Source organism: Capra hircus, chromosome 6 (assembly GCF_001704415.2).
Source record: "Capra hircus breed San Clemente chromosome 6, ASM170441v1, whole genome shotgun sequence".
NCBI classification, from domain to species: Eukaryota; Metazoa; Chordata; class Mammalia; order Artiodactyla; family Bovidae; genus Capra; species Capra hircus.
Window position 1 is genome coordinate 100,069,869 of NC_030813.1, and position 24,932 is coordinate 100,094,800.

General features: G+C 36.5%; 2 protein-coding genes across 5 annotated transcripts in view; one reads left to right on the forward strand and one right to left on the reverse strand.

The window, feature by feature from the left end:
• Window positions 1–24,932, reverse strand: part of WDFY3 (WD repeat and FYVE domain containing 3) — a 279,597-nt gene that overhangs the window by 131,807 nt on the left and 122,858 nt on the right. For 3 of the 4 annotated variants that reach the window (XM_018049685.1, XM_018049684.1, XM_018049686.1), the window contains exons 8-14: window positions 24,044–24,230; window positions 22,166–22,332; window positions 14,137–14,604; window positions 13,087–13,188; window positions 10,804–10,997; window positions 3,411–3,868; window positions 1,882–1,965 (exon numbers count right to left, since the gene is read on the reverse strand). In XM_018049685.1, the coding sequence (XP_017905174.1) occupies window positions 1,882–1,965; window positions 3,411–3,868; window positions 10,804–10,997; window positions 13,087–13,188; window positions 14,137–14,604; window positions 22,166–22,332; window positions 24,044–24,230 (1,660 nt within the window). The remainder of the gene's footprint in view (window positions 1–1,881; window positions 1,966–3,410; window positions 3,869–10,803; window positions 10,998–13,086; window positions 13,189–14,136; window positions 14,605–22,165; window positions 22,333–24,043; window positions 24,231–24,932) is intronic. The other variant, XM_018049687.1, reaches the window with a different exon arrangement.
• LOC102181016 (glyceraldehyde-3-phosphate dehydrogenase-like) lies at window positions 9,555–10,766 on the forward strand. The gene is given in 2 exon segments (XM_018049688.1): window positions 9,555–10,096; window positions 10,098–10,766. Coding segments are annotated over 2 exon segments (999 nt in total). The 5' UTR covers window positions 9,555–9,569; the 3' UTR covers window positions 10,570–10,766.

The following is a 24,932-nucleotide window of genomic DNA, read 5'->3' on the forward strand; positions in this document are numbered from 1 at the left end:
TACTATTTAAATGAACAGTAAAATCTGATAAAATTTTTAAATATTTGTTCCTTTAATCTGTGAATTTCTATTCAAAGTTTTTTGTAAATTGTGGTTAATATTTAATGATGTAAATGTTTTTAAACATAGCAATTTTTAAGCCTTCACCATGTATGACAGAGTCGTAAATGTGATTTTTTTTTAACTAATTAAAACTATTTGGTAACTTAAACTATTGTTCTGTGAGACAGTGGGCACACATGAATCTTCCAACATAATAGCTTTTACGCTAATTACTTTAACAACAGAAAAACACGCTAGATCAACTCAAACTGATTTTATAATTTCTTGAATTAAGAACTGCTCTTTAAAAAAACAAAAAAGAAATAGTTTTTAAATATAAGTACATTGAACAATGCTAAATTCCTTTATGAATATTCATGAGCTAATAGAAGAAAATGAGCTGTAAACTCCAGTGGACATTTAAGAGAAAAAGGAAAATATAAGCCCATATACCTAATGAATATTACTATTAAAATATATTAAAATACTATAGTACTAAATTATCAACAACTCTATTCAACTTTCAAAACATGAACCACAGAAACAAAATCAAACAGCACAGCAGAGCCTCAGGCTCATTTTTTAAAAGCCACAGTGTGAGAATGTTAATACAAGACCTAAGGACTAGTACTTGCTTATGAGGAAACAAGGGGAGGAAGAAAATCTGGTGCCAAGCGCACAGACTATGATCATTTTAAGTACAGGTTAAAAAATGGAATATCAGATGAATCTTAACTATACTTTTGTCAATCAACTGCTGGTTCTTTACGTGTACGTGCTCAGTTGCTCAGTCCTGTCCTACTCTTTGCGACCCTAGCCAGGCAGTCATATTCAACTCTTTGCAACCCTAGCCTGGATAAAGCTATGATAAAGTCCATGGGATTTTCCCAGCAAGAATACTGGAGTGGGTTGCTATTTCCCCCTCCAGGGGATCTTCCCGACCTAGGGATCCAACCCCAGTCTCCTGCACTGCAGGCAGATTTTTTAGCCCTGAGCCACTGGGGAACTTTTCAGTCATAAGATTTAAGTATGCGGTAGACTGCATCAGCTTAGAAAGAGGTTTACACACAACTGATGAAAGCAGGAGCTAGGGCAGGTTTTTTTGTTCACTTTTTCAAAGGTTAGCCAGTTCAGTCTTCATAACAGCATCACATTTCAACTGGTTGAACCTGATTGAGAAAATACACATTTCCTCAGCCAAGGCTGGCACGTTCATTTTGGAGTAATACTAAAAACCAAAGAATGATGCCATGCACATTTAAAGTGAAAAGAAGAAGCAGAAAAGTATCCTACCTAAAGATGCATTATATTATCTTTTCTAAATTAATATTAATAAAATACATGTTTGCTCTAAAAGGCACATTTTAGTCTACAGTTGGATGACAAAATTCTACATGCCCTTCATATCTTCATAGCATTAACACACTTTACCCTTATAAATACACTCAGCTGAAGCTGAAAATTTTAAAAACAAAGAACTCAAATAGAAAGGGAAAAAAAAAAAATCGAAGTTATTCAACTGTTGCTGTTGTTTAGTGGCTAAGTGGTGTCTAACTCTTTTGTGGCCCCATGAACCGTAGCCTGCCAGGTTCCTGTGTCCACGGGACTTCCCAGGTGAAAATACTGGAGTGGGTTGCCATTTCCTTCTCCAGGGGATCCTCCTGACCCAGGGATTGAATCCGTGTCTTCTGCACTGGCAGGCGAGCTCTTTACCACTGAGCCATCAGGGAAGCTCCAAGTTACTCAACACAAAGCACGAAATCCACATTAATATATCATTAAGCATAGGAGAAAAAAACCCATGCAAACAAAGATGGATTGCTATTATTAGATCAGTACCTTTTCCTGGACAAAGCTGGAGTCCCCCAAGGAGAGGGAAGAGAAGACTCACTTGTCAGGCAAGGAGGGATCTGTTCTGCACGACTACAGACAACAAAACAGACAGGGGGGGTCAGAGAGGTTAGAGCAAAACACCAGGAGGGCAGCTGGTTAGTTTCACAAGCAATACCAGTAAAAGTTTAATAGGGAACAACCTCTGTACTCAGCGGAACAAGGAACAAGACTACAACACATGCACTGAGGGAGACAGAGAAGCATGCTTAAGGCAGATGCTTATCCATCAAGGTTAACATTTAACATGTTTGTTAAACAGACTGCTGTGGGCCTTGTTTTTTTTGACAACGCAAACTAAAAATAAGGTATGCTAACTAGGATAAGTTAGAAAACAGGGGAAAAGAGGTTGAACCTAAATACACAAATTTTAACTTTAAAAACATTTTATTCCCTGAACACTACACTCTCCCATGTCTTCTATAAGTTAACAATATATAACAATAAATATGCATTTTTATTTTCAAGACAGGAAAAATTTGAAAACTTTTTTTTACATTACCTGTATTTTATATCTAAATATTAAGGTCTAAGACATATTAAGAAACAAGAAACATCTCAGTAGGTAGGTCAGAGTTGATAATTTTACAGTTAGGGATATAACAGAGTTACTTGCTTTATTGACAGGGACATTATATTAACAGAAACAGTTCATTTGTTTCATAAGATAAAACAAATGTTAACTGTTAAAAGTGATCATGCTTGGGGAAAATGAGCAGCCCAATCACTCTTACATTATTTTCAAAGTGAGAACTTGATGGAAAACACACTCCTGAAAATAAGGGATTTAGATAAAGCAGGCTTATGATCTTAAAACCCTAGATTTCCCTCAGATTTTATCTTGATATATTATAATCGTTCATTTATGTGTTTGAATTTTTGTACTGAAGCTAAAGGATGGACACAAACAGAGAAGCCTTGTGCTGAGCGGAACTTTCAATGCCTAGCATCGTCACGTGGCACATGGTAGATGTTCGTTAAGAAACTGTTTAATGAAGGAATAAGCAAATTAAACTCATAGACTCTTGAACTATCAGTATCTCCCAGGAAGACACATCACTTTTTGAGGATTATAAAATGTAGATTCTATGTTGAGACTACATCATCTGTCTGAAAATACATTAATCATAACCATGTTCTCTTGATAATTAACATCAATTAAGTCTGGATGTAACTACTGTTCTTGAGGAAAAAGAGAACACAGGAAACACCACCATGAGACACAAACGTCATAGAAACTGTTCTATTAGGTGACCTGAGAGCTTAACTCTAACCCTGGTTTGACAAATATTACACAGATGTCCGTGCTGAAAGGATTAACATCAGGGCAATAGTAATATTCACATATAAAGTGATAGGTAAGTGAATGAGAGAGAAGATCCATGTGTTTTCACTTTAAGCTAAAATATAATTCAAGCCTTAATGCTGAAGTCATACATAACACATCCTTAAATTTAGAGTATGGAGCAGAGTCCTACCTGTCAAAAGAATCTGTGGCTACTCTGTAGAGATAAATAAACAGTTTACTGCAGTGCCGCAGAGTGGGTGACACCGAGTCCATCGAGATGACGTCTTCCTCCAAAAGTCTTTGAAATGGCTGAGTATTTGAAGGGAAGACATTCATGGGGCTGATCTTTCTTAGGTCTGAGAAGCAGCCAAGAAATCGAACAGCATCTGCCAGCTTCTCATACTGAATCTCTGTTTTGAAGAAGTGTGAGTTGGCCGGCTCGTAGCGCATCGCTGCAGTCAGTGTGCAGAACACCATGTGGAGAAGTTCAAACGCTTGGTTCTGGTTCACTCTCTCCCACCCATTCTTGGGGGGCGAGCTCAAAGACCTTTCCATAGCCACGAGCAAGGACGTAATGTACACAAAGCCTCCAACTTTCCTAAAGACTGTTCTGGAACGGTGACTTTCTCGAAGGACTGACAGGAGAGCCTACGGAGGACAAAAAACAACACAAACTTATAATTCAAATTAAAGAAAAAAAAAACCCCACACATGAATGTCAAAGGAGAATGCCATTCTGTGAATATCTGATAAGAGTATTTTTGTTATTTACCCAAAAAGCAATCTTATGAAGCACGTAAAATATTTTGCTAATTAAAAAATGCCATATTAAAAGCAGGAGAAAATTTTAGAAAACACACCACATATTGCTTTTGATAGAATAATGGCTGTAACCAAATCCTGGGTGAAAAAGCTTTTCCTATGTATTAGATGAATAAGGACATCAATGAAGTCATTTTTCATTTTTACAAAGTAATTTTGCTAACTAAGTAAAATACATGTTCTAGTACAATACTGGAGAAGGCAGTGGCACCCCATTCCAGTACTCTTGCCTGGAGAATCCCATGGACGGAGGAGCCTGGAAGGCTGCAGTCCATGGGGTCGCTGAGGGTCGGACACGACTGAGCGGCTTCACTTTCACTTTTCACTTTCAAGCATTGGAGAAGGAAATGGCAACCCACTCCAGTGTTCTTGCCTGGAGAATCCCAGGGACGGGGAAGCCTGGTGGGCTGCCGTCTATGGGGTCGCACAGAGTCAGACACGACTGAAGTGACTTAGCAGTAGCAGCGGCAGTACAATATTACACAATCATGAAAACTTATGACTCTGTGTATATAAAATGATTTATTTTAGAAAGCATGAGAGAGATGATCAGGCAGCCAAGACCTGCAGTATTTCAATTCATATAAAATGACCATATCCTCATATTTTTGAAAAAGGAGTCACTTCATGGAGTCACTTGCAGAGTGAACTACAGCCAGAGGGCTGAAAGCGTGTTCATCCTCAGAATAGCTACAAGGCCAAACAGGTAAGACAATCTTTTATAACTATCAGTAATCCTATGCATTGGACATGATTACTATATGAACTGCCATACTTTTAACTGTGTTCATTATTAAAAATAATACATTATAAAATAACTAACATTTTCTGGGGGCACTTACTATGTACTGGTGGTGGTGGTTTAGTTGCTAACTTATCTCTGACTCTTTTCGACCCCAGGGACTGTAGCCCATCAGGCTCCTCTGTCCATGGGATTTCCCAGGCAAGAACACTGGAGTGGGCTGCCATCCCTCCTCCATGGGATCTTCTTGATCCAGGGATTGAACTCATTTGTGTTTCTTGCATTGCAGGAGGATTCTTTACTGCTGAGCCACCAGACAAGCCTTGTTATTAGGTAGGTACTTCTTTAAGTGTTTTAATACATTAGCTTATCTAACTTTCTAAATAATCCTATGCAATGGGCATTATTATTATTCGCACTTCACAGATGAAAAATTGAGGCTTCATGTGGTTAAATAATTTTCCAAAGACCACACAGTTTATAACATTTCCTAGCTGGTACAGTGGTAAAGAACTGCCTGCCAAGCAGGAGACACAAGAGAAGCAGGTTCGATCTCCACTCCAGCATTTTTGCCTGGCAAGATCCCGTGGACAGAGGAGCCTGGCGGGCTACAGTCCATAGGGTCACAAAGAGTTGCATAGCTTATACAATGGCAGAGATAGCAATTAAACTCAGGCAGTCTGATTCCTCTACTTATGCACTTAACCATGAAACTATACCACCCCAGAGAGCAATTCAAAATCTGTTTGCAGATACACAGGCTCCTTTTCCCTGTTTCAGCAACTGAAATATAATATTATTATTTAGGAACCTAATATTATTTAAGACACAATTTAAATCTTCCCAGTTGTTACGTTTGAAAAGGTCATTTTATTTTTAATAGTATTTGAAAAAGGGAAAGACTAAATAGGCCTTTTTCAAGTATACTACTTTAGAAATTATGAGATTTCATTGTACATACCTATAGTTTATTGGAGAAGGAAATGGCAACCCACTCCAGTATTCTTGCCTGGAGAATCCCATGGACGGAGGAGCCTGGCAGGCTACAGTCCATGGGGTAGCGAAGAGTCGGAAATGACTAAGCAACTAACATGCATATTTTATTATTTTAAAAAATAATAATGTGCAATCTGTAGATGTAAATAAAATTTAGGAATACAGTGTAATCCTTCCATTATTCAGCAACCAGTAAGTTTCCATTTTGTGTCTGTATTTTCTCAAATTTAATAAACTATACTTGTTATATCAACTCGTATTAACACAAGACTTCATAACTTTTTGATATTTTTAAGCATCATATAACCTAGCCTGAAGGCTAAATGCAAGGGCTTGGAGTTAGAACTCTTGGGTAGAAATTCTACTCCGACATTAAAAAGCATTTCACTATGGTCAGTTACTTAACCCTTCTACGCCAGTTTCCTCTCATGTAAAACCTAAACAATAACAACTCACTTCACAGGAAATACATGTAAAACCCTTAGCAAAGGGTCTAGCATAAAAGTTGATCACCGTCTTCAAATACACACTGGGAAAAACTGAACACGTGTTATTTTATATATGAGGAAGTATGAGTTAAGAATCAAAGTATTACGTACAAAAACATATCAATGGTTAGAATTATGATAGGGGTCAGAAAAACAGTGCTTATTAATCCTTAGACCGAAAATAGTCTGTGTTACATTCTTTTGGATAAGTCCACCTCCTACTGCCTGAAAACTGCCATTCCTAGGTACTTTTGACATAATCACAGCATAATCTTAGTATCTGAAAATTTCAAATACCATGTACAAGCTAATATCCTTTTTAAGTCAATAATTAACGATAATGCAGTGAATACCAAAGTTAAAAGGAGCTGTAGGTCCTACGGGGTTCATTAGACAGAATCATCAGCTATATATTACCCACATTTGCAAAAATCTAATGCTTAAACTTCAAATTTTTACTTTAGCAGAATTATAAAATACTACATCTCATGGAATTTCGGCCTTGTTCCCAAATAATTACAAACTAAATCACATAGGCCTGTGGTTGTGTCAACTGAATGGAGGCAGTGAGAAGCAATGGACATCAACTTGAGAAAACTCCGGGAAATAGGGGAGGACAGGGAAGCTTGGTGTGCTGCCATCCATAGGGCCGCAGAGTTGGGCACAATTTCATGACTGAACCACAACAGCAAAGTGAGAAGCAGTTCTGAGTGGAGCAAAAACAGAAATTGAAACCAGAATCCCAAATCTCCCTGTCTGTCTTCCAACACAACTTTATTCCTTTAAAGTGGTGGAATGCTGGAGCCAGCTCATATTGGTCATAAGAGCCAACTGTTTTCTTTTTGGAATATTGCCTACCAGTTGTTTAAAAACATAACCATAATTAAAAATTAAGTTCTATAAATTAAAAACTGAATAAATTGTTTTAAAACCAAAAGTAGCAAATCCTCAGAACTCAGTACTTCTGATTTTCTGCATTTTATTATTTGTGCTCTTGAAATACTATACCATGGGGTGGTAATGTACATCTCTTCTCAAGCCACATTCATTAACACATCAGTTACCTGAAATAGATCACAGCAGGAGTCCTCACTCCATGGGAATCACTCATGCTGCCCATCAGGACCCTTCTCTTGCCTTCCTCCAGCCTGAGGGAGGCAGTTATTACCACGTACTAGAACAACACTGCTTTACAATTACAGATCAGTCAGCTGCCTCTATCTACCAATATTTTATAAATTGAACTATAACGGTACCAAGAAAGGAGGAAAATGTATGCTTAAAAACTTGGCAACCTTAACAGCTTTTGAGGGCACTTGTATTTTCCCAGGTGATCCCTTCAAATACACAGATTTTCCCCAATATTGATAAGCATGTAGATTTCCTCCTTGTCTAAGAGATAAATTGTGGTCAGATTAATCGCGCTTGAAAGTTAAAATGCATATTTAAAACAGTCACACTCAAAACAGAATGAAACATACAGTAGCACAAAGATAAAAACTGCAAACTTCTCATTACTGATGAGAAGCATAAAGCCAAAGTTTAATAAAAGAAATGCATGATTGTAGAAGGCAACTATACTTCCTGTCATGTCTGTGGCAGGAAAAGGGCAGAGGTCTCAGGAGAGGAAGTCAGAAGGAAAAGAGACAGTGGGCATTCCGAGGGCTCTTGGAGGCCAGGTTAGAGACACTGGCTTTTCTTCAGGTATTATTATTTTGACATTATTTTACTTTTTTATAGTTAAATTCATTTATTTTTAATTGAATGGTAATTGCTCTACAATATTGTGTTGGTTTCTGCCAAACATCAACATGAATCAGTCATAGGTATATCTATGTCCCTTCCCTCTTGAACCTAACTCACATCTCCCTCTGCATCCCTCCTCTCTGAGTGGTTACAGAGTCCTGGTTTGAGTTTCCTGAGTCACGTAGCAAATTCCCATGGGCTACCTATTTTACACATGGTAATGTTTCCATGTTACTCTCTCCATACATCATACCCTCTACCTCCTCCCCCACCCCAACTGCGTCCATAAGTCTGTTCCGTGTCTCCTTTGCTGCCCTGCAAACAGGTTCATCAGTACTGTATTTCTAGATTCCATATATATGTGTTAATACATGATATTCGTTTTTCTCTTTCTGACTTCACTCTGTATAATAGGCTCTGGCTTCATCTACCTCATTAGAACTGACTCATATGCATTCCTTTTTTTCAACTGAGTTAAATATTCCATTGTATATATGTACCACAGCTTCTTTATCCATTCATCTGTCCTAATTTTTTAAGGAATCTGCATACTGGAATCTGCATACTGTCTTCCATAGTGGCTATATCAATTTACATTTCCACCAACAGTGCAAGAGATTTCTTTTTCTCCACACCTCCTCCATCATTTCTTCTTTGTAGATTTTTTGATGATGGCCAGTATTCTCGCCTGGAAAATCCCATGGATGGAGGAGCCGGTAGGCTACAGTCCATGGGGTTGCAAAGACTGGACATGACTGGGTGACTTCACTTTCACTTTCATTCTCACCGGTGTGAGGTGATATCTCACTGTAATTTTGATTTGCATTTCTTTAATAATGAGTGATATTAAGCATCTTTCCATGTCTTTATTACCCATCTGTATGTCTTCTTTGGAGAAATGTCTGCTTAGGTCTTCTGCCCACTGTATGACTGGATTCTTTGTTTTTCTGATCATGAGTTATAAGACCTGCTTGTATATTTTGGAAATTAATCCTTTGTCAGTTGCTTCATTTGCTATTATTTCCTCCCATTCTGAAGTTTGTCTTTTCACTTTGTTTATAGTTTTCTTTGTTGTGCAAAAGCTTTTAAGTTTAATTAGGTCCCACGTGTTTATTTTTATTTCCATTACTCTGGGAGGTGGGTCATAGAATATATTGCTGTGATTTATGTCATTGAGTATGTTTTCCTCTTAAGAGTTTTATAGTCTTACATTTAGGTCTTTAATCCATTTTGAGTTTCATCTTTGTGTTTGGTGTTAGAAAGTGTTCTAATTTCATTCTTTTACATGTAGCTGCCCACTTTTCCCAGCAGCACAAATGACAAGACTATCTTTGACTCATTATATATTCTTGCCTCCTCCTTTGTCATGTTTTGACATAATTTTAGACTTGAAGAAAAATCACAAGGATAGTTCATAATAGTTCTCAGTCATTTAACAATCGCCACAGATTTTAGTAGTGAAAATTGTTAAGAACACACTTCTCGGCTCTCTGCTCCTGCCGTTCGACAGACAGCCATAATTTCCATGCTGTGCCAGCCGCATCCCTGAGACAAGATGGTGAAGGTTGGAGTGAATGGATTCAGCTGCATCGGGCGCCTGGTTACCAGGGCTGCTTTTAATTCTAGCAAAGTGGACATCGTCGCCATCAATGACTCCTTCATTGACCTTCACTACATGGTCTACATGTTCCAGTATGATTCCACCCACGGCAAGTTCCATGGCACAGTCAAGGCAGACAATGGGAAGCTCGTCATCAATGGAAAGGCCATCACCATCTTCCAGGAGCGAGATCCTGCCAACATCAAGTGGGGTGATGCTGGTGCTGAGTACGTGGTGGAGTCTACTGGGGTCTTCACTACCATGGAGAAGGCTGGGGATCACTTGAAGGGTGGAGCCAAGAGGGTCATCATCTCTGCACTTTCTGCTGAGGCCCCCATGTTTGTGATGGGCGTGAACCACGAGAAGTATAACACCACCCTCAAGATTGTCAGCAATGCCTCCTGCACCACCAACTGCTTGGCCCCCCTGGCCAAGGTCATCCATGACCACTTTGGCATCGTGGAGGGACGTATGACCACGTCTACGCATCACTGCCACCCAGAAGACTGTGGATGGCCCCTCTGGGAAGCTGTGGCATGATGGCCGAGGGGCTGCCCAGAACATCATCCCTGCTTCTACTGGCGCTACCAAGGCCGTGGGCAAGGTCATCCCTGAGCTCAATGGGAAGCTCACTGGCATGGCCTTCCGCATCCCCACCCCCAATGTGTCTGTTGTGGATCTGACCTGCCGCCTGGAGAAACCTGCCAAGTATGATGAGATCAAGAAGGTGGTGAAGCAGGTGTCAGAGGGCCCTCTCAAGGGCATTCTAGGCTACACTGAGGACCAGGTTGTCTCCTGTGACTTCAACAGTGATATTCACTCTTCTACCTTCAATGCTGGGGCTGGCATTGCCCTCAATGACCACTTTGTCAAGCGCATTTCCTGGTACGACAATGAATTCGGCTACAGCAACAGGGTGGTGGACCTCATGGTCCACATGGCCTCCAAGGAGTAAGGTCCCCAGACCCCCAGCCCCAGCAGGAGCACGAGAGGAAGAGAGAGTTCCTCAGCTGCTGGGGAGTCCTGTCCCACCTCCAACACACTGAGAATCTCCCGACCTCCACACGTTTCCATCTCCAAGGCCCTGAGGAAGGGAAGGGGCTTAGGGAGCCCTGCCTTGTCATGTACCATCAATAAAAGTACCCTATACCCCCCCCCCCAAAAAAAAGAACACACTTCTCAAACTTACTCTGAGGATGTCGGTCTTGAGCTGCAGCTCCGTGGGTGGGGCCGAGTGCATCAGCCCCAGGAGCGTGCCCATGTCATCGTCCCCGTTGGGAGAGAGCACCAACTGCTGGATCATCATCAGGGCGTGCTGCCGACACTGTGGGTACCTCACTATATTATGCGCACATCTTGCGCCTCCAAATTCTCGAAAAATTCCTTGGAGGAGGGAGACAAAACAACAACACAGGTTAACGTAAAACATTCTAAGTCAGACGAACTCAAATCTGATCCATTTGTAGAAAGAGTAACTTAAAAGAAGGCACATAAAACCTACCCAGCGATTTTATTTTTTAAAGTAAAATACAAAATCTCCTTTTAAATTTACAATTACAATACAAAACTGTGGGATGTCAGCAAAGGCACATACAAATTTTCTCTAGGTTTCCTTTATGTAAGAATGCCCTGATACGTTCCACATGCCCAATTTCTCCAAATCTCAACCATTCAGAAATTTCATAGGTGGCTACCAAAATGACCAGTATTTTTATGCAGAGGCTTTACCAAGAATTACTTGAAATCAGTTTAGTAAAAGGCTTTTAGATGAACAATATACAAATAAATGAGATTTAAACTGAAAACAAGGCTTCCAAAACAGTAGAAAGAAAAAAGGGAATAAGTGATTCTTACAGTGAGAAAAAATTGTAAGGAATCACACGTTTTAAGTTGCTAGCAGACACAAAAATGACAAACTCATAACACTGTAAATCAACTGTACTCCAATAAAAATGTTAAAAAAGAGATAAATAAAGGTGGCTGAGCCCCTATTCATTAAATAATAATAATAATAAACTCTATAATAAAAAGCATTGGTTGCTGTACTGTTCCAAAGGCTTTATGTAGATTGACTTATTTAATCTCCTCATCGCTTACCTGCTTACAGATAAGCAAATGAGACATGCAGAAGTTGAGTAAGGTGTCAGGTCAGTGATAGAGACAGTAAGCAGCCGGCAGAATACATGTCTATACAGCCCTGTTCTATAGCCTGTGCTTTTGACCATGGATGATACTGTTCTTACATCAAACACCATCTTCAAGTATAAAAAAAACACACAGACCAAGTGATCCAAATCATCAGTTAGTATTTCCTCCAAAGTAACAGCATTCTGTCCTTTATGCTTTTAGAGTACCTCGTATATGCCACTAATATAATAGCCCATCTTAAACTGTCTTAGCTTTATTTGTTAAAAAGCAGGAGGGATATTTTATAAATACAGTTGGACTGTTCATTTCAGTTCAGTTCAGTCACTCAGTTGTGTCCAACTCTTTGCCACCCCATGGACTGCAGCACGCCAGGCCTCCCTGTCCATCACCAACTCCCGGAGTTTACTCAAACTCATATCCACTGAGTTGGTGATGCTGTCCAACCATCTTATTCTCTGTTGTCCCCTTCTCTTCCTGCCCTCAATCTTTCCCAGCATCAGGGTCTTTTCAAATGAGTCAGCTCTTCGCATCAGGTGGCCAAAGTACTGGAGTTTCAGCTTCAACATCAGTCCTTCCAATGGACTGTTCATTAGTGACAGGTAAAAAAAGGATTAAGGAGAAGTTGAGATTAAAGATACAGCAAAAGTAAAGTCAAGTCACTGAGTCGTGTCCAACTCTTTGCGACCCCATGGACTGTAGCCTACCAGGCTCCTCTGTCCATGGGATTTTCCAGGCAAAAGTACTGGAGTGGGTTGCCATTTCCTTCTCCAGGGGATATTCCCGACCCAGGGATCGAACCCATGTCTCCAGCATTGCAGACAGACGCTTTACCGTCTGAGCCACCAGGGAAGCCCTAAGATAAAGCAAAAGATTTACTAAATCCATTTTTCCCCTGAGAGAAGCAAGTTTTATTCTTTTCAGTATTTCCCTAAGGTTTAACATTATAATACTCTGATTTGAATTACTGAATAATTAAGAAAATCACAATGCAAAGCAAATGTTTTGGGAAAATATTTAAATAAGCAAAGTTATCCGACAAAGAGTCTACGTTATATAACTAAACAAATAACACAAGGCATATTATAAAAAGCAATAAAACTATAAGAATACATTTTGAAGTAATAATAATAGTATATATTTTATCATTCATAAACTTAGGAAGGTCAAAAGTATTTCATGTCTACAGATGGGATAGTACCATCACTGAATCAATAGAATTTTCTCTAAGTGGCAAGGGCATCTCAGAAGTAAGAATCATTAGAGAAGACATAACCACAGGTACTATCTTACCAGTGCACTTGCTAGAAGCAGCTTCTCTAATTACCTGCATTTGTGTTTGACCCTTGAAGAAGCACTGTCAAAGTCTCCATGACTAACAAAGCCAGGTGTTTCTGGTCTTCAAATGAACTATTATTTCTTGAGTCCCCTGGGAAAAAGAATCAAAGGTCTGAATCACAAAACTTGTCAGCTTATTTCTTTCTGGATTTAGGTTTTTTATAACAAATTAAAACTTTATTTCTATTAATTTTACCACGAATACAAATGACACAGCATTGGGTTGGCTAGAAAGTTCATTTGGTTTCTTCCACAAGATGTTAAAACTCGAACTTTTGGGCTGACTCAATATAACCTTTAAAAAAATGACACATATGTCTAAACTACCAGCTACCAAAAGTAAAGTCAATGTTTACAGATTTTATTTTGGTATGGCTACAAAGCTACAGTTATCTAAAAAATATTAAAAGGGAAAATGACAAAGTAAATCGTATCCTTCTCACAGATGCTTTCCTAAACAAAGAAGTGTCAACAAAGAAAAATGCTAGGTTTTAATGCACCAAAGAGGAAAAAAAAGTTTGTAAGTAGTACTGTCTATTCAATTTAATTCATTCAATACATTTAATACTAAGTGCCAGACACTACAACGCTTTTATCAGAAAGGACAAACATCAAATTTAAGGTACTTAATAAATATGTGCATAAACATCACTATAAAGATATACTAAATTAATGTGCTCTCTATAATTAATAAACATTTTGAGGCACCTAAACATTCCAATTGTTTCTAGAAGCTTTTTGTTATTCCCTAACAAAGTAGAAGACACTAATTATGTGGATCATAAATGGTTTTCTCAGTTTTCCCTTAAATTCTCTTCCACCATGACTTATTTCTGTCTCCTCCCCTGCCTTCCCCCAATTCCCTAACAGAGGCTGAGTGAACAAATTTTAACTTGTGGGGAATATTCACAAGGATGTCACAATTATGCAGATTATCAAGTAATTCAAATCTATAACCAAATGAAAGACAAAACATGAACAAAACACCCTGCCCAAACTCCTCTGCCAAATAAAATTAAATGTAGGGAAAATGCTTTACCTTGTTCATTTAGTGCCTGAGTTGGATCCTTCAAGAGGGCAGCATATTTGTGCAAAAGGTTTACCATGACCTCCAAAAGGCCCACCTCCCTGAACACATCTTTAAATATGTAGTCATGTCGTGTAAACTTAAGAAGTGTTTTCATCGCAATAATGCTACAGTGGTAAGAAGAGCTAGACTTTAAGAGGATGCTAACACTAATAAGTTCTTTACAAGGGATATAATTTAAGCTAAAAACAACAAACTCCAGCATCTCGAAGTACTTGTTTTGTACTTCTGGGAGTTTAGAAATTTTTTCTGCAAACTGTGACAGTGTGTGCTGTGATTCGAGGATGAAATAGTTGGCATTGTCGGCCATGTAAATATTTGTGATGGCGTCGAGAATGATGTGGGCGAGGAAGTTGGTTTTTGCTTTTAAAAATGCATTCTGAAGAACTGCAAAGGCCTGGATGTTTCTCACACTGTGACCTAAAGTAGAAAACCAGAACACAAAAGTAGGTGTTATATGATATTTTCATCATGGCAAAGTAATCTATTTAAGCAGATGATGAACTGTAACATTTATCATCTATTTGCTAAGAACACTTCCTGTTTTCACAAAAGGTCTTCTTTTTCTTCATTAGTTCAGTCATTTAATTAAAAATGAGTAATATTGATTAAGCTTTTAATGCAGTATTATCAATATTCTGATTCCAGAAGAGTATACACTGAAACATCAGACGGTTTTCAAAAGAATAAAGCAAATTATAGGCCTAGGCTTCAGAGTTTGGAAATGTGCAGGAGTGTTGCTTTTTACTATCTGTAACACTGTCCTTGACTATAAGGACAGTTACCTCTCAATTGAAAAGACTTTTAGGCTGAAGAGAAAAGCAAGAATGGCAACAGGAAACAGGAGAGGAAAATACCCTTGAGTTCCAGCTTCCATTTTTAATTACAACACTACAGCTTTCATAAATTTTAACATGGAAATTTACTGTTTCAAGCCACAAGTACAATTTCCTTACATATACATTTGTTAAAGCAATTTATGGCCAGCTACTAGCTATATTTATAAATACCTGATTTTCAAACACATCAACTGGAAAAAAAATATGTATACAATAGCTCTTATAAGGCAAATCACTGAAAATACTTATAAAGAAATTAACATAGAAAGTATGCAAGGCAAATGAAAACAAGCCTTTGCCTACAAAAATTGTCCTCAGGTTCACAACCGGTAGGAATATAGAGCATTTGCAAGAGTGATCAAAATATTAACACAGTGCCTTACAGAATAAGCTGGATTTTTGAAAGAGGATGAACACAGAGCTAGGAAAAACAATAAAATGGGTTAGAAAGACTGCTAGGACACTGTAGCTTGAACATTATCTGAAAAGGCAAAGATTAAAAAATCTCTTCAGTCTATATATGGTTTTTAACTTTGTTTGTTTATAACATATAACCTTATTGCATGTGTGGCAAATGCCAAATCTTTATTTCCAGTTCCTTACTAATTTTATGCTTGTTCTTATTGAGGATATCACTAACTTTTTATTACACACAGGTAGTTAAAAACCAAGCTTAGATAGAATGATGAACATACAAATGCAAAAATCTGATTACATGTGATAAATAAGGTTAAAGAATACTGCTAATCAATATTTTGCATCTTTTGGCTATGTGACAATATCAATTCTCAGCTTTAAGAAAAGAGTTTAAAGGAGATGAACTTGATGTAATGCGAAAAAACTGGATCTTTCCAAGTTTCATTTTCATTATCTGATTTTTTTCTTTAAAACCTAATTTTAAGTGATGTCACTGACAAAAGATAAGGTACATTACCAACTAACCTCAATGAGCTTCCCTGGTGGCTCAGACGGTAAAGAGTCTGCCTGCAATGCAGGAGACCCAGGTTTGATCTCTGGGTCAGAAGGTCCCCTGGAGAAGGGAATGGTTACCCACTGTAGCATTCTTGCCTGGACAATTCCGTGGACAGAGGAGCCTGGAGGGCCACAGTCCATGGGTCACAAAGAATCGGACCCAGCTTAGCAATTAAGCATGCAGCACATATACAATGAAACTAAACAGAATCTAATAATATGGCTTTCTATCAGGAAACATTATCTAAACGAATGACTTAGTTATAGTTCCAAAACTGGTGGCATACAAATTTGAAGTTTATTTTAAATGCTTATGATATTAGGAGTAGTTATTTGGGACTGTCATAGCCATTAAACTACTACAATATTTAATCTGGGGAAGGGGGAATACTTAGATCTAAAGGATGATTAAAAAGGCTGCTCTACATAGGAAAATCCCTTAAATATTGACACATATGTGCTCTAATAATTTAATTAAACAGATGTATCCTGCATAAGTTTCAAAATTTGCATTAACTGATTAAAATCTATTTGGCACACAAATAACTAAAATAAGAGTAAAGTAAGGAAATCATTATAAAAGATGACAATCACCGTCTCATTACTCTCAAGCCTATACAAGCAAAAACAAAAGAAATGAATTATTCTAAGGTTTAGAAGAATAAGTGTATATACAAGAAAGAATAGAGCTTTCCTATATTCAGAACCTAATGTAAAATGTAAAAGTTTATGTTTGAAAAAAGAGTCTAAATGGTACAAGCATAAGCAAAATGCAAAATGAATCAAGAATAAAGAAACGTAGACACTCATTCAGTAAACACACTGAATATTGTTTTTCAGATTCCAGGTCACAGGAGTTAGGATTCCATGCAACACTGAGAGGATAGCGCTGAGGAACAGAAATGAATGGAAAGGTCAGCAGTTAACAAGACCCCTATACGAACATCTCTCCCATCTCCTTCCCCATCTCGCCCCTCTAGGTTGTTATCGAGTCCCAGTTATGGCTGATTCATGTTGATGTTTGGTAGAAACCAGTGCATGCTGTAAAGCAATTATCCTTCAAATAAAAAATAAATAAATAAATAAAATTTGAAAGGAAAAAAAAAAAAAGGCATCTCCCTGGTGGTCCAGTGGTTAAGAATCCACCTTTCAATGCAGGGGAGATGGGTTCATTCCCTGGTTGTGGAACTAGGGTGCCATATACTATGGAACAACTAAGCCTGAGCTCCACAACTACTGAGCCTATGGGCTCCACAACTAGAGAGTCTGTGTGCCTTAATGAAGATCCACATGGTGCAATTAAGACCCAATGCAGCCAAATGAGTGAATTATTAACAAACAAAAAAGACACCTATGGTAATCCAGGTGAGTGATCTCTAGAGCCTCAACCAAGGTGGTGGCAATAGGGCTGTTACCAGAGGAAGGAAACTAATAAACGTTTAGGAAGTAAAAGACAGAAAATAGTTAACAAATTATACATGTGAGTGACCAATCAAAATGGCGCCTGGCTGTAAACAATCCTCAGGGTTCTACTCCTGCAAGCCAACTGAACATCAGCCCTGGCCTCATCTGCACCCATGATAGAACCAGCATAGATAAAAATCCCTTCAAAGTAATCCCGTGATGAACAATGCAGGGCACTCTGGTTACTAGTGTGAACAAAAATGAAGAAAAGGAAAAATACATTATCCTTTTACATTGCCTAATATGTCATGAGAATTGATGTGTTATGAGAAAACATTTGTAACGGTGAAGTCACAGAAGAGTTCTAAAAAAGATAGGTATCGTCTTTTTTTATGAAGAGACATATTCTCTATTAAAACATATATTTAAAACACTCTGTGTTTAGGGAACAAATGTGGAAGTTATAGAGAGCTCTGAATTACAGAGTACCACCTTGCAAAGATGTTACTAGCATAGTTAAGGTAAAAAAAAAAAAAACCCACCATGGAGTGGTTACTAAACAGGACCACTCCATTTTTCTTTAATTTTCTTCTTTAGAAAAAAAAATCTATTAGCTGGTGAGGATAACAAGGTTTATAAAGTTTCTACTATGTAAGACAGAAACAGGATCATTTTCAAGCTTTTACACAAACAGATATATTTACCAACTTCACTAATAACTCAGTTTACTTTTTTCTTTTAAATTTTATATTTCTATATTGTTTCACTTGATCTAAAATCAGCAATAAAAATAAGGTAGATAAATTGTATCCATGTATAGAGCAACATAAGGTAGATATATTCATGTTTTCTCTTTTAAAAGTAATTATCACTGAATGGGTAAAAAAAGTCCTTGGTAACAGGAATTTTCTTTTCATAAATAATGAAAGGGAAACCAGTGAAGTTGAAGAAAACATGCCCCAAAGTAGCCTGAAGAAATAATTGACAAAAAGTAAGATAAATAGTATCACCTATATCAGAATATACACAGCTCCAACTTACAAATAGTCCAAGCCAAAGAGTTAAAATTTGTAAATGACCATCCTTGCTTTATTCTAGCAATGTTACATAAACACAGCATTGTCACAACCATATTTCCGCATTTCCATCCCTGTGAAAAGACCATCATCTCCTCTATAAACTAACAACACGCAATCCAAAATGAAGTAACAGAAACAGTTTTATTTACATTATCAAAAAAATATTTAGGAATAAATTTAAGAACAAGAAGGAAAGTTCTTTACAGTGGACATTTATAAAACATTGCTGAGAGAAAATACCAGGACCCAAATAAATGGAAAGCTGTATACTCATGAATTGGATGACGCAATGTTGTTAAGATGTCAATTCTCCCCATATTTATTTACTACTTCCCAATAAATATCTCAGCAGGCTTTTTCTGTTTTCAATAACCGATATGAAGATTACTAAATTTATGTGGAAGTTCAGAGGACCTAGAATAGCCAAAATAATTTTTAAAAGAACAAACTTGGACAACTTAAATGATTCCATTTCAAGACTATAAAGATATGGGAATCAAAACTGAAGCAGCATTGGCTTCAGGACAGACACATTAACGAAGCAGAATTGAAAAGACTTCCAGAATATATAGCTATACAATCTTTTCGACAAAGAGTCCTAGCACATGCACATATCTGTACTGGGAAAACAAATAAACCTTACTTCCAGCCATATACAAAAGTTAACTTAAAATGTATCATTGACTTTAACGTAAAGGTTAAAAATGTGAAACTCCTAGAAGAAACCAGAAGATAATTGTGAATGTGGGTTAAGTAAGATTTCTAAAATATGAGGCAAAACCCATAAAATAATTCAAAAGTGCTAAACTGAACTTCATCAAATTTAAAACTTTCGGTCTTCAAAGATACTACCAAGAAAAGGAATGTCAAAATTAAGACAACATACTTAGGACTTATCCAGACTATCCAAAGAACTCTAAAAATTCCAATAAAACCAACAAAGCTATCAAACACTGGACACAGAGAGCTGAACCAAAGTCGAGGCACAGACAGCAAATAGGAATATGAAAAAGCTTGAAATAATTTAGAAAAAAGTAAAAAAAACAAAACAAAACAGAAAACCAACATATACTATTACACACTCAAATATGTAAAATTAAGGTTAATACCACCAACTGCTTTGAGACTATAAAACAAATTCTCATTACAGAGCTGATGTGAATGCACAATGGTACAGCCACTTTAGAAAATAGTTTGGCAGTTTCTCATAAAGTTAAATATACATTGACCATATGAATCAGCAATTTCACTGCTTGGTTACCACCCCAAAGAAATGAAAATGTATGTCCACACAAAGACTTGTTTTATACAAATGTTCCTAATATTTTATTCATTATAGTTAAATAAACATCAACTGGTGAATGGATAAACAACTGCAGGATATTTAAACAATGAAATACTATCCAATATTAAAAAAGAACTTCAGATACATCCAGCAACATGGAGAAATACTAAAGCCAGATACACAAAACTACGTAATTTAGGAGTCTAGTTTACGTAATTCTAGAAATAGCAAAACCAAAGCAAATCAGTGGTTACCAGGGTAAGAGTGATGAGAGGGGACTGAATATAAAATGGAACAAGGAAACTTTTAGATGGATCAGTTCAGTCAGTTGTGTCCGACTCTTTGCAACCCCAAGGACCGCAGCACACCAGGCTTCCCTATCCATCACCAACTCCAGGAGCTTACACAAACTCATGTCCACAGAGTCGGTGATGCCATCCAACCATCTCATCCTCTGTCTTCCCCTTCTCCTCTTGCCTTCGATCTTTCCCAGCATCAGATTTAGATGGATGGGATATTCCCTATCATGATTATGGTGGTGACTGCACAACCACAAATATTTACCTAAACTCAAACCCAACACTTAAAAAGGATACATTTTAATATATGCAAATTATACTTCAATACTGCTGGCAAAAAAACCCCATATTTCATAAGCTCTTTATGTGAAATAAAACCATTAGTATCTCCTTGAGTCTAAACAAGCCATGAGAAAGATAATTTTAAGTCATAGATGAAACTCAGAATGATCTAGCTTGATCTATTCCTTTTTATTGAATATTACATCAATGTTTCTGAAGAAGTTGATATTTAGAAAGGTTATGCCACTTATAGGTAACCTGAGTTTTGACTCAGGGCAACGTCCCTTCTAGTTAACTTTGTTTTCATAGACATATGTCGCTGAATTCTCAAAATAATCCCTAGAGATGCTGTGAATCATCTCTGTTATAGATGAGAAAAATCAGGCAGAAATATGAGGAAGGTTAATTTAGCTGCATTAATTCTCTCATTACAAAATTATACTACTGAGTAACTAAATATTATCTCAGTGTCACAATCAGATTGATTAACCAAATAAAATAATGAAACCTAAAATAAAAATTATATTACTTAGTTATGTTTAGATGAATGCACAGAAAGAGTTAACTGTGGAAAATTTAAGCTCGAGTCTATAAATTAGAAGCATTAATTTAATATTGTTCCTTAATATTAAATAAAATATTGAACAGCTCTGTAAAATACTTTTAGATTTTATTTATTTAAGAAGCTCTGTATAACCTATAAACTGAGGGCACATCTTATGAAAGTTAGTACAACAACTTCAATTTAAGTCATGACTTTTCAATATAATTTTCTCCAGTAAATTAAATTTAGTGTATTCTGGTATATCTATTTATTCTCATAGGCTTAAGAATTTATAACTGCTGGGTTCTACATTATAAAATACATAGATAATGTGCTGTGAAATTGAAATAACCAGATATGATGATATTTTCTGGCTAAATTTTACATGCAAATATCACCACAGTATTGAATACTTAGTATGTAACAATAATGCGAAAAGAACTATTAGAAGCCTGTGGGTTCACATTCTTCCAGAATGGGAAAGTAAAGTCGCTCAGTTGTATCTGACTCTTTGTGACCCCGTGGACTATAGCCCACCAGGCTCCTCCATCCATGGGATTCTCCAGGCAAGAATACTAGAGTGGGTTGCCATTTCCTTCTCCAGGGGATGTTTCCGACCCAGGGATCGAACCCAGCTCTCCCGACCTCTGAGCCACCAGGGAAGCTCAGAATGGTTAGTATGCATTAAAAAAACTACATAAACTATAAAATTTGCACTCTTACATAATTAAATGTTATTAATATACAATAAGTTTTCTTAGTAGGTTACTAGGTGAGAAAAGCCAAAGCTAGGAAATCTGAACTATAAAATGTATTCTCTGACCTGAAAGTATGTAATGTAACTTCTCTGTACTTAGGTTTCCTTAGGAAAATGCTAACTGTTTGCACCTGTGCTTTCTATATACATCTTACAGAGATAGACACAGAGAGTGACTCGCATTGCAGGCACAAGAAGCAGAAATGTGTGGGGTGCCAACATTCAGCAGAGGCATGTTTGAATTATTAAACTGTTTGAATATTAAAATGAAATACTAAAATATAAATTTCATTGTTTTGTGATATTTTCATATTATTTTCAAGTATTTTATCTGCTAAAGACTGTCATTCAAGAAATTATACCATAAAAAGCACCAACCTTAATAAAAAACAGCATATTACCTTTATATAAATAACATAAATAAGGAGCAATCAGTTGGATACATTTATTCTTTCCTTATTTCTCTGAGTGGCTCAGAACGGGGCAGGTGGGTGGGGGTGGGGGTTGGGGGAAAACTCACCTTTGCCTGCAGGCTGAGGTACTGCAAATCCAGGCAATAAAAAGGGTGCCCCTGTGGTAATACCAGCTGGTTTTAGTTCATTGACACCATATGTTGTTAGGGAAGTTATCAGATTAACCAGATCTTTCAAGGCATCTTTGGATTCTGCCTCTTTTGCTTGTTCCAATCTAGGAAAAGTAAGATTTAGCAAATATGTTTTCTCTTGTGTTGTATTTTAAAATTCAATACAGAAAGAAAATTTCAATTTTATATGCAATAAATAAATGTACAGACTACTATAAGAAGTTTCTTCTTATATTTTTTCCTATATAAACACATGATATTTTTATAAAGCTACAAATTTAATTATGAGATACGATGGTGTATTTGAAAGAAATTACGTCAATAGTCAGAACACCTGATAAATGTTGATTTTGCCATTAACAGTATTATTTTAGGTAAATCATTAATCTTTGGTAGAAAGTTTCTTAATATAAAAGGATTAGATTAAATATCTCTTAAGTTCCCTAAGGCTCTAAGGTTATAAGTTTCATTGTTTACAACCGAAAACCTTATTAACCATTTCTTTCCTAAGACGTTTTCTCCATTAATAATTTTAAACAGTGAATTCTAGGGGAATATTTGTAAGACTTCATCTGCATTTCATTAATTAACTCAAATACTGGCATTACAGTACATTTAAATAAAGTTCTGAGAGTCTAACAATTTTTTAAAACAAACTTAATTCCTTTAAACTTGTCTTTTCTTAATGTGAAAAGTTATGTTTTAACAATAAATATTTTTATACTATACACAGAATGCTGTAACCTGTTTTTTTCATTAATTTGTGTTATGCACATGCTTCTCCATGTTAGTATAAACTCGTCATAGATATGCTTTTTAATGGCCATGGAGAATCAACCATAGATGTGGAGAGTGGGACAGCTAGTAGCTATCAGAATTCAGGAGCACTAATACACATAAAACTTGGTCTGCATTTAGAATTGTATCTTTAGGATCAATAAACACACGTTGAAATTATTGCAACAAGTTACCAACATTTTTAAGACTCTTGAATTCTCAAAGGACAGCATCAATTAGTAACATTAAATAGTTATTTCATAAACTTTCACATCTCTTCATTTGTAAATTAGGATATATGTGCAAAATTATATTCTTAGGGGTTGCCTACTATTAAGTAACAGCAACTAGATCACACTGGTGTTAGAACTTAAAAGTTTACAAAACAGTGGTGGTTTACAGTAAATCAAACAACTTAAAACTGATTAATGGCCTGGGAACGACTAGCATGAATATCCTCTTCCTAATAAACTTGTAACCAGCTGTTTTTCCAGTATATGCAAGGAACATTTGGGATGAAAAAGAAGGCTAGTAAAACACTTTTCGATTGACTGCTGCTGCTGCTGCTGCTAAGTAGCTTCAGACTACTATGTTTTATATATACATTTTCAGCATCTCATTCATTCTGCAAAATTATTCTTGCTACTAACTGTATTAATAGCTTGATAGCATTGATATTACCATTAAGGAAAACCAAAAATATAATTAAGCACAAAGAGTTTACACTTCAGGAAGATGTTAATTAGTTCACCCAAACTCTTCTCCCTCAGCTGCTAAGGAAGAGCAGATTTCTTCTTCACATCTACCCATTGAATCCACCTGTGCAACCTACATTTTCCAATTTAACTCTAAATTCACTCTTTGTACTCTCTTGACAGAATAGGAATAAAAAGAAGTGATTAAAGCTAAGAGTATAAAGTATACCTTACATAAGTGATTGGCTGATTTCTTTTTCCCTATAGCCCAAACTACTTCGCTTCCTTTGATGAGAAGACTAAGTAGACAATTAAAATACATTCTTATATTGTGGGGTTTTACCTAAGCAAGAGATCACAAAGGAAATTATATCCTTGCCATATCCGAAAATCATCCAGAAGAGTTTGGGAAACATCACTGGAATCTTTGAGGAAACAAGAAAGCCCAGCAAACATCTCAACAATTTCTAGGGGAGACAGGTCATCTGACTGCTGCATATTCTGAACACACGTAGATAAACATTCTTTTTCTGTAAAAACAAAGAAAATAAAGAACTGAATAAATATGTGTGTGTGTGTGTACATATATAACTTACGTCAACTGCTTAAGAAAACTTCATCCTTAACTGGTATTTAATGAAACATTAAATTTTAGTATATTTATAAAATATGGTAAGATAAATGGTACACATTCTGAAAGCAAATATAAGATTCAAATTGAGTAGGGCAGCTATACCTCTAAGTAGTAAACAAAGAGTAATACAGGAAGTGTTGAAAATCAGTTGACATTTATAACAGTTTTTACATTATATTTAGAAGTTTTATTATTAAAAAAGATGATTGCCTGCTGCCAAATGATATTTTTGACCTTTATATTAATATAATAAAAAATGGAGAAACATAAGATACAGAACTACTCCAGGAAATAAAGTTTTCAAATTTTTGTCTGTACTATATATGTACTAGTTTAAAACATAGTTATATCCCATGACTTCTGGGACTGGAGGCATTTCAAAGAAGACTTACCCTCTTCTATCTTTAAAAAAATTTATTTGTCTCAAGAAATCCAGGGTCACATAACAATAACTAAGAAGATTTAACACAGGAACAGAGGTAAGAAACATTTAATGACTGATGGACTTTAGGTAAATGAATAGATGTACTAAAAGCTATTTTGAAAGATTTTTCAATTTGTGTGTGTGTGTGTACATATATATATATATATACACATA